At 38.4% G+C, this 11,322-nt stretch overlaps 1 protein-coding gene across 1 annotated transcript; it reads right to left on the bottom strand.

The window, feature by feature from the left end:
• Positions 1 to 2,183: 2,183 nt before the first annotated feature.
• Positions 2,184 to 2,384, bottom strand: HELRODRAFT_128125 (hypothetical protein; the record flags this gene model as incomplete). Its single annotated transcript, XM_009032630.1, has 1 exon — positions 2,184 to 2,384. A coding segment is annotated over one exon (201 nt), but the record flags the coding sequence as incomplete, so codon positions are not given.
• Positions 2,385 to 11,322: the final 8,938 nt, after the last annotated feature.

Here is an 11,322-nt window from a genome sequence, read left to right as displayed (position 1 = left end):
TCATCATCTAATATTTCAGAGACACATGAACCACTGGGCACTTTGTCAAAGGAGGCTTTCCTCTCTGATTTTATTGTTGTCTCATCTTTCAAGTCCTTTTTAATTTTTTTTAATCATAATTTATTGTTTATAATATTATTAACATTTAATGTTTTATGATTGCTAATATCATCGGTTCATCATTTTGTGAGATAAGTTCTTAGCACACATGATCAAAATGTATTTGTGGTTTTATGTATATGACAATTTGTCATGCTTTGCATATAACCTGCTTGTGAAAAATGAAATTTCCTAACTAGATGTTCCAACTCAACTTCTTCAGTAACTTGTTTCTCGCCCAGGGCCACAGCAACAACATCATTAGTTCCCTCATCTTCATCGCCATCTTCATCAACATCTTCCTCTTCATGGTGCTGTTTACCAGCACCCAACGATGATAAATTTTCATCATCCAGCAACTCAACAGCTACTTCAAGTTCCAGTAAATTCTTTTCAGAGTAATCCCTCTCATCATCCTTGCCTTCATTGTATTCATCTTCTTCACCTTCTTCACCTTCTTCACCTTCTTCCTCACCATCCTCTACTTCATTGTGAAATGTTTCAGACATCTTAACCGACTCAACTTCAACTTTATTTTCTGGTAAACTGTCATTCACGACTGCAAAATCTTCACTCTTTTTAACTACAAAGTTGTGATTTAATAGAAAATAAACATTAGTAGCAGTACAAACTTAATTTAAAAATGCTAACTGACAAATTTATTATTTAAATTAATATTTTATTCTTCTTACTTATGCTTATCACCTAACACTTAAGTCTTGAAAGTTTAAATTTAAAACTTACTTAATTTAAAATTCAAATAATAATTAAATCATGATTTGAATTTGTGTTTGAATTTTTATTAATTTATTTTGTTACAAGCAGGCCAAAAAAAAAATGATGATAACTGATGCTGAATCGCGAGGCTGGCCTAACTAAGGAGTTTCTGAATCCCACAGAAAAACTTTTTCCAGATCTATTGCTAGGTAATTTTTTTGCAACTTTGACATTGCTAGCTGACGATGCCGAACTACGTGAAACTTGTTTTTCTTCCGGAACGTCCGGAAAACTATTTTTAGTGCTAAACTGTGTATGTTTTTTATCCATTTCTAAAAAACGGAGTAGTTATATCACTAATTTAAGATGAAAAATATCGCTGCTTTTAAATCAACTAAAAATGGAGCGACGGTTAAACGCATAGATCAGATAAATTATGAAGCGCTAAATAATTAGATATAGGAAGTTCACTGATCAACCCCCGAAAAATGACATCTCCAAATCGAATTTTATTTTTGAAATATACAAGAACGAAAAGTACGTAAAATTCATTGAAAATGTTCATAAACAGACGATTATATGAATAAATCTACACACCATATTGAGAATAGGTTAAGCATATGTACATATGTACACACAATTTATAAATATAAGTAAAATATATATATATGTATATAAATGAGAGAGAGAGAGAGAGAGAGCGAGAGAGAGAGAAAGAGAGAGAGAGATAGTGTATGGTAATGATGATGATGATAATAATAAACAATAATAATAATAGCAACTCAAATAAAACAGAATAAATTTAAAAAAATCTACAGTTCCTTTGCAAACAACAACAACAGCAGCAACAACAACAGCAACAACAATTGACAACTTTTTTCATAATAAAAAAAAAAATAAAACAAGCCCGATAGTGAAATTAAATTTTAAAATATCGTTGATTTTTAATCATTTTTTAAGAAAAAAAAAATAAATACCAAGAAAAATTTGAGATAGTTATAAAATGTTTCTAACAACTATCTCCATCCATCCATTTGTCTGTCTGTCTGTCTGTTCAGTTACCTTTCACAATTTCACACACACACATACACAGACACATATATGCACACACATGCAAGAAATAAATATGGGAAGGATAAGTATGTTTCACAGACACATTTAAGAAGTCACTGATGGCAAAATAACATGAGAAAAAGACAGCATGCCATAACAAATTGCAATCATTTCAAATGTAACTTCAATCATTTCAAATGTAACTTCAATCCTCGTGAATGTAACTTCAATCATTGTAAATGTAACTTCAATCCTCGTGAATGTTACTTCAATCATTGTAAATGTAACTGCAACCCAACCAATTATCATTCAGTCTTGAGCATGTTAACAACGGCGCAAATTTTCAATGCAGGGCCCAGCTTAACGTTGAGGGTGGTCATCAGGTGGTCCTCCTTAAGGAGGCCCAGGGCCGACCCGTCAATTTCTTGCTGCAGAAACTCCTGGGCGTAGGCTGAACAGCCTGGCAGCGAGCCAACAAAAGCAGAAACGTCGGCAACTGACCACTGTGAAAGTGGTTTGTCTGGCAGGTTGACACCTGCTAGGTCATCATTTTGATGCTGCTTCACTGGAGTATGTTGTTGTTGTTGCTGCTGCTGCTGCAACTGCTGCTGCTGCTGCTGTTGTTTGGTGGAGTTCAAAGTTGAAGCCTGCACTGAATTAACGTACGAATTGCTGCTGTTTGACTGCTGTTGCTGCTGAGGCAAAACGTTGCTCAGTTGTTGCTGGCACGACGATGACGCTAGCGACGGCGCGATGTGCACAGAAGCGACGACAGTTGCGGTGTTAACGACGGCCGTCTGCTGCGTGTTCTTCATGAGGGGTCTCTTTGGGCCCTTTACAACTGACATCATGCTAATCTGTTTGTTGCTGTCGCCGGAATTGGAAGCATTCATTGAACTTTCGGCAACTTGCTTGAACCTCTGGCTGTAGGCACTGTACCTCTTTGAACATGAGACAGAACAGAACCTCTTCGATGATGGGAAGTTCGCTGCCACATCCATCTTCCCACAAAACTCGCAGACGATCGTCATGGCGGGAGAGGCGTCTGAAATTTTAAAGAAAAATATTTTTAAAAAACTTTTTCTTATAGATTTTATGGATTAATTTACCAAATGACTGAATGTAAGTATGTATGTGTATTAAACTATGTGTATGTCGTTTGCTTGTTTGTCTGTTTGTTTGTTTGTATGTACGTATACGTGTATATATGTTTGTAATGTGTGTGTGTGTGTGTGTGTGTGGGTTTGTACAAACAAAAATATATACCTTTATTCTTCATTGGTGCGATAGTGAAAACGTTGTTGTTGTTTGTCTGGATCAGCTGTTGTTGTTGTAGCTGTTGTTGTTGTAGAGAGTGGTAAAGATGTTGTTGTTTCTGATCAATGTGTAGTGCAGCTGAATGCGTGCCACTGGAACCTAAGGAGGAAGGAAGCTGGAACTGTTGAGTGCTACAGCCAGCGATAATGTTGCTGATGTTGTTGTTGTTAATGTTGTTGGTGTTGAGGGCATTGTTGTTGCTCAGCATCTCATTCAATTCCTTTTTATTTGCCGATGAATCGTTGTTAGAAGCACCGTTGTTACTGCTGTTGTTGTTGTTGTTGTTGACGTCGTCTTTCAACGCTGTATCTGACAATCCTAAAGAGTTCAATTTAATTTTATTTATAAAAACACGCGTATACGCAAACACACACACACACAAAATCAAACACGCACCCACCTACACACACAGACACACACAGAAACACACACACACAACAAAAACTAACTTAGTTTCTTTGCAAATGGACCCCCCTCATCTTCAGTAAGATCATCATCATCACCTCCATCATCATCAGCAGCAGCGCCGATATTTCTTCCATCCATCATCGTTTCTTCATCCTCCGTGCTCGATTCATCCATCTTGTTGTTGTTGTTGTTGTTTGAAAATGTTGACGTCGTTGACTTGTTGAGGTGTGGAGAGAGGTACTTATCGACTAGATTCGTTTTGTTAACCTGTTGTCATGTTGTTGTTGTTGATGTTGTTGTTGATGTTGTTGTTGTTGATGTTGTTGTTGACGTAGTTGTTAATGTGACGTTGTTGCTACGCTAATGATGCAGTATGACGACATCAACAGCAAGTAGGAACAGCATCAATAACGTTAAAAACATTAACGAGGCATTAGAACATACGAACGTCGCCAAGAAAAGCAATCGCTTGAACATTACTAACTATCAATCAATCAAATGGATTACTACCACCAAACAACAACATTACAACAACAAAAACAACAGCAACAAACCGGAAAAGGTTCCGTAGCCTCCTGAATTATGAATCCCTCGATAATGTGGGTCAAAACTTTCGGCTTCGTTACTCTTTTCTTCCTGACTTTTTTCTTTTCAACAACACATTTCGCCGCGTTTGTCATCATCTGTTGGGATGTGTTTGTCGTCGTTGATGGCATAGTTGCAGCTGCTGCTGCTACTACTGTTGCTGCTGCTGTTGTTGGTGGTGGTGGTGGTGGTGGTAGTGGTAGTGAGGACTCTGTTGATGTCGTTGGAGACTGATGATGGAATGATAGGTCTTCAGCTATGATGAGTTTGTTGTCATCATCGCTGTCTTTCGGAGAACCAAAAATCATTTTGTTGTTGACGCTGGTGTTGTTGTTGTTGTTGTTGATGATGCTCATGTTGCAGATGTTGTTGCAGTTGTTATTGTTGTTGCTACTGTTAAAGCTATTAAGCTTGACATCTTCTTGCTTGGTGACAGGATAAATGTTACTGTCATCGGTTTTCACAATGCTGTTCTGAGTGACGGCATTGCTAATGTTGTTGTTGTTGATGTTGTTGACGAGACACAGAGGCTGTTGCTGCTGCTGATACTCAGCGCTTTGAGATGAAGATAAGTTGAGAGCAGTAGGAGTTGATGATGATGATGATGATGTTGAAGATGATGGCATTGCTGATAACGATGATGACGACGACGATGACAATGATGATGATGATGTTGCTGTTGCAAGAGGCTTCAGTTGCTTCTGCTGCTTCGGCTGCACCACAATAACAGCAGGAGGCGGTTTCGCATTCCCATTGGTTGACGGATTGGTTGTGGCAGCTGAATTAGCCGCATTAGCTGCTGAAGAGGTTGAAATGGATTTTGCAATGTTCTGCAATTTACTCGATCCAGATTTGTGGCCAGATTTGGAGCCAGAGTGACTGGCCGACGACTTGTCTGAGCCCTTTCTCGGCTGGGGCGTGACCTGGTTCACAACGGCCGTTTGCGGGGCGATGTTGGCGATGTCTGGGTAATCAAATGAAACGTCATAACAAAATTATTAAAAAAAAAACTACATGACAAAAGACCAAAAATACACTTAAAACCAACTTACTTTTAATCTGTTGCATCGGTTGCAGTTGTTGCATGGTACCAAGAACATTTTGTTGCTGTTGTTGTTGCTGTTGCTGCTGCTGAGTTGCAAATGCATCAGCCGTTCTTATGTAGAGGGGCTGCGAACCAAGGAGGGTTGTTGTGCCCCCACCCTGCGGGGCTACCAACAAGGGTTGGTTCAAAATAGGAACCTGTGTGTGTGTGTGTGTGTATGTGTGTGAATGTGTGTGAATGTGTGTGTGTATGTGTGTGTGAATGTGTGTGTGTGTGTGTGTGTGTGTGTGTGTGTGTTTGTGTGTAGATGTGAGTGTACGTATGTCTCCTCTGTGTATGTATTTATGACTGCATGGTCGAAAAACTCATTGCCACATAAGGTGCACGCACATCCAACGGAGAGACAGACAGACAGATAGACAGACAGACAGACAGACAGAGGCAGACAAACCTGTATAGATCCGAGATTAAGGACGGCCTGATTGGTGGTCCCCATTAACTGGCCAGTATTTGTAATGAAGCCAGCTGGAGCTGATGCAAATCGGAGCGTGCCATTGTTACCTATTGTAAACTGTGCCGCTTGGTTTAGGGTTGCTAAATTAATCGGTCTTTGTTGTTGCTGCTGCTGCTGAAATATGGTTTGTTGCTGTTGAGTTTGTTGTTGTTGTTGCTGTTGTTGTTGAATGTTCTGATTTGTAAGCATTCCAATTGATGATAGTAACAGTGGTTGTTGTTGCTGCTGCTGAAGCTGCTGATGTTGCTGCTGCTGTTGTTGAAGTGGTTTTTGAAGCAACGGTTTTTGATTGAATGATATAACGTTGTTGTTGTTGTTGTTAACGATGTTGCTGTTGTTGCTGTTATTGATAACATTAATGTTTGTTTGTTGTGGAAGGACTGTTGCTAAGGTTTTCGTATTGTTGTTGTTGTTGTTGTTTATAGTTTGTTGCTGCTGGATGGCATAAGCCCCAGAAACTGCGAACCTGAATGAGATGTTTTGCTGATGCTGCAAATTTATTGTCTGCTGCGACTGTTGCTGAGACTGTTGCTGAGATGTTGCAGGAAGTATTGCTTGAGTCTTAGTCATGTTGTCATTTTGTTGTTGTTGTTGTTGAAACGTTGCAACATTAGATTGTTGTTGAGTTGGTTGCTGTTGTTGCTGCTGTTGCTGAATGGTTATCCCTCCATTGGTTTGAAGCGTGGCTGTCGTTGGCAGTGATAAATAGAATGTGGCTACAATTTCTTATAAAAACTTTCATGGTTATTCAATTAGAAAAATGGAAATATCCATCAACTAATCTAAATTAAAAATATCCAAACTAATAATTAACAAAAAAGAAAGACAAATAAAAGAAAGAGAAAGAGAGAAAGCAAGAGAGATAGAGAGAGATAAAAACAAACCTGGAAGTGATTGAAACATAATATGTTGTGGATGCGGCTGTATACACTGCTGCTGAACAAACTGATTGGGCCCCGTCTGCACCAGCTGCATCTGTGGTAGCAGCTGATGGTGGCCACCAGTCGAAGCGGCAAATTGAGTGCCCGCCCCGGCCGCAGCTGCAAACTGAGCCCCCGCTCCAGCTGCTGTTATAAACTGCTGGCAGCCCATTGCCGACGCATCGATCTGTAGAGAATAATGAATAACATTTGAATGATCGACGAGATGGAAAATTTCTTAAGCATCAGATTGAAAAAACAAATAAATAAATGAAAATTAAAATGGACAGGAAGAATTGGAAACAATTGGAAAAAACCTGCTGAGTCCTGCTCAGATCTGGAGTACAAAAAACGCCATTGAACAATGTGGCAGATGGCGCTACTAAGTTCTGGTAGTTGGGCTGCATTAGCTGGCCTAGGTTTGTCAGTTGAAACGTTTGTTGACCTGGCAGTTGATAGGCTGTTTGTTGCTGCTGCTGTTGTTGCGGTTGCTGCTGGGGCTGGATGGTTTGTTGCTGCTGCTGTGGCTGAATTGTTGATGGCAATATCTGTTGAAGGTGTTGTTGCTGTTGGATGATAGTTTGCTGTTGTTGCTGCTCAGTCATCAAACTACTCTGCTGAGCGACCAAATCCTGGGTCATTGCGACAGATTTCTGTAGCGTAGATATGTTTCCATCCATAGATATGACATTTTGTGGCAGTAGGCCCTGTAGAGGAGAAGCTACTGTTGCTGCGACAGTTGCTACTAACTGCTGCAACTGCTGCTGCTGCTGAGGTGGCACGTGATCCTTTTTCAAAAAAAAAATTTTTTCAAAACAAGAGTTCAAGCAACGACAACAACAAAACAAACATCGAGTATAGTATATTGTGTTGTTAGTGATGATGGTAAACAAACCAGACAAGCAAACACACACACACGCACGCACGCATACACGCAAACACACACACACACACACGCGCATACATACAAGCTCAACACATTAGCACTATTTAATAATACCCTTTCGTTTATTTACAGGAGCTGATAACCAACAAAGAATAACAAAAGCAATAGAAATAACAATGATAAAAAATAATAATGATGAGATATTATTATTTTCAGTTTTCAAATTTTATTTCCCCGAAGGCTGAAGCCAGGAAATTTGCTTGTTAAAACCACGCAAGGAATTCAAAAATGAAAACGAATGTGAAACTGAAACTGCAAAAAGTAATTAAAACACGAGAGAGAGAGAGAGAGAGAGAGAGAGGGAGAGAGAGAGAGAGAGAGAGAGAGAGAGATGAAATCAGTCAATTGAGAAATTGAGAAACCACCGTCAAAATGACAGTTTCTCATGAATATGAGAGCAAGAATACTTAGTTATTAAATATAATCTAAATTTAAAAATATTACAATGGATTTAAATTCCTCTGGGCTGGGTGGGCTGTTCACTAAGAAAAATCTTACAAAATGGAATCACTGCCAATGAAAAAGGGAATGACTGGAAAGATGGTAGTATTTGAATGCAATGGAGGAATGTACAAAATTAAATCAGGCCAGCATAATAACCGTAAAGTCTCAATCTCCAAACCATTTGATGGAAAGATGAAGACGATGACGACGACGATGATGATAGCAAGCAACACCATCGTCGTCGTCATCATCACAATGTTAATTATCACTCGCATTACTTATTGAGTATTAGGTTTCAATTAAAGTCGCTAGGCGAGGCAAGCAGCAAGCATTATATACAAACGTATGCAACACACGCAACCAACGCTAATGTATGTATGTGTGTATGTACGTATGTATGTATGTGTGTATGTACGTATGTATGTATGTGTGTATGTACGTATGTATGTATGTTTGTATGTATTTATGCCTCTGTATGTATGTGTGTATAACAAAGAGCGTGAGGTAATAAGCATCAATTTTTTGTGAGCCTCTTAAATTTTTGCGAGTTTGTCTATCTATGTTTGTAAACTTTCATAAACAAATATACATACAAACATACATACACACATACATACACACAAACATACATACATACACATACACACACACACAAACAAACAAACAAACAAACATATACGTATTACTAAAACACACATTACGTGATATATAGCCAGAGGTTAAACTAAACACATATGGCATCTATGATTATGGCCATCCTCATTATCATCGCCGAACTATCAATTAGCATGGTAAATAAATAAATAAAATACAAAATTCTTACCATTTGAACTGAAGATGATGAAGATGGCGAGGACGACAGTGACGTCATCAATGGCGACGCTGGGACTGCTGATAATGATGACGATGGAGATGACGTCACCAATGATAATGACTCAATATTATTATTATTGTTGTTGTTATTATTATTGCTGATGCTATTGTTGTTACAGTAGCTATTGATGTCGTTTTTGTTGTTGTTGCTGCTGCTGCTGCTTTTAACTGCATTGTTAATCAGCATGCTGTTGTTGTTGATGTTGCTGTTGTTGTTGATGTTGTTGTTGTTGATGTTGTTGGTAGTGGTCGTGATGTTTGTCTGGTTTATATCACTCTGTGGCGACGTCATATTCAGCATAAGCGTAGTTGTAGTAGTAGCCACAATCGTTGCTGCCGTGGCTGTTGCTGCTGCTACTGATAACGTTAATGACGACGACGATGGAGACGAGGAAGACATAGATGATGATGATGATGTTGCTGTTGCTGCTGCTGCTGCTGATAATGAGGACGATGACGTTGATGGCGATGGTGATGCTAACGACTTCACTGCAGATGATGATGACGTTGTCAGTTGAGTCCTGGATGGTGATGACACCAACGAGGTTGCTGATGGGAATAAAGAAGAAAATGAAGAAGAAGATGATGGTGAAGATGAAGATGACGAAAAAGATGATGATGAAGATGAAGAAAACAGAACTGATGGTGATGATGATGATGATGGTATTATTCCAGCGATAGCCGACGGTGCAAGATCTGACAGCGTAGGCAAATTGAAAATTGATGACGACGACGATGATGATGACGACGACGACGATGAAGAGGAAGACGATGACGCCACAACGATTTCTGAAACAGAAGCCACTGATGAAGCCACTGACAAATTTGATGACAGATTCGAAGACGACGCTAACAAGTTATCTGAAGTAGTAAAATCTTCTCTATTAAATGTAGTAATAGAAGTATTACAACTACTAGTAGTAGCAGCAGCAGTACTAGCAGTAGTAGTAGTAGTAGTAGTAGTGTTGGCTGTAGTAGCTGGAGTAGCAGCAGTAGTAGTGGCGTTCGTTGTTTTGGTAGCTAAGCAATGCTCCGTGGTCCCTGATAAAATTGTTTCACTCTCTCTTGGCATCTGTAATACAGGAGATTATTTTGAGGATGAATGAAGGATGGATGGATGGATGGATGGATGGATGGAAAAATTATATCAATGGAATAAATTACGGTACATACAAATACAACATAATAATTATATTATTGAAAAACTACATTTAAAACAAAATTAACATGTTTGTACATTATGAATAAACATTAGTGTGTACGTATGTGTGTGTGTTTGTTTGTGTGTGTGTGTTTTTGTGTGTGTGTTTGTGTGTGTGTGTGCGCGCGCATGCGTAATGCAATAATGGAAGAGAGAAAGTCAACTGTCAATATCTATAAACTGCACTGTTGACATTGTTTTCTGCATTTTTCATCACATGCATTTTGGAATGTTTGTTTGTTTGTTTGTTTGTATGCGTGTATAAATTTTTGTGAGTGTGTACGTATCATTCATGAATATATCATTGTATCATCCATAAGTCATCATTCAACAACAACAGCATCATCACCAACATCACCAACAAAAAACATCATGATCAACTGACCAAAGAGCAAGAAACACAATCCCTCATCTTCAACATACAGACACACACACACACAGACACACACACACCGACATACAAACACACACACGCTAGAGAGATCGACGCAGGCATGCAACGCAGACTAAATACAAGCTCCACGCATTTCACAATGCACGAATACCCACACGTACCCACACGTACACACATTACACTCACATACATACATACATACAAACATCCATACAAACAAACACACACATACATATATACGAGGCATTAAAAACACGATTACAAAGATACAAAACCAATTTGTATGCCCGTGCATTATTAGTTTCAAGTGCATGCATAGTAGAAAACAAATTAAATTCACACACACACACACACACACACATACACACATACACATACATACACACATCCACACGCGTGCACGCATACACGTACACACGTTTAAATAATACGTTCATTTTCAGACTTTAATAATATGAAACGAAATTTTTTTATTTGCTCCTCAAAATTACAGATAATAAATAAGAGACAGGATGAATGTGATTGAGCCCCTAATGGGCTCATCTAGCACAGCCACCTAGACAAATATGTTCAGAGTTTTGTGGTTAATATCAAATATTGTTAGTTGTTAGTATGTTAATAACAGATAATAAAACAAAAGGTAGTTAACTAAAAAATAATGTTTCATAAATAATTATAATCGCATTAAAAATATCAACAGAAATTGTTTATAGATAGAGAACATAAATTTCATGATGCAAATACATTTCTTATATAATTTATTAAATTATTAATCACAGAATTAAATTAAATTAAATTAAACCATT

Source organism: Helobdella robusta (genome assembly GCF_000326865.2).
Source record: "Helobdella robusta unplaced genomic scaffold HELROscaffold_85, whole genome shotgun sequence".
NCBI lineage: Eukaryota > Metazoa > Annelida > Clitellata > Rhynchobdellida > Glossiphoniidae > Helobdella > Helobdella robusta.
Note: the sequence above shows the minus strand (reverse complement) of the source record. Positions and strands in the feature narration are given on the sequence as shown.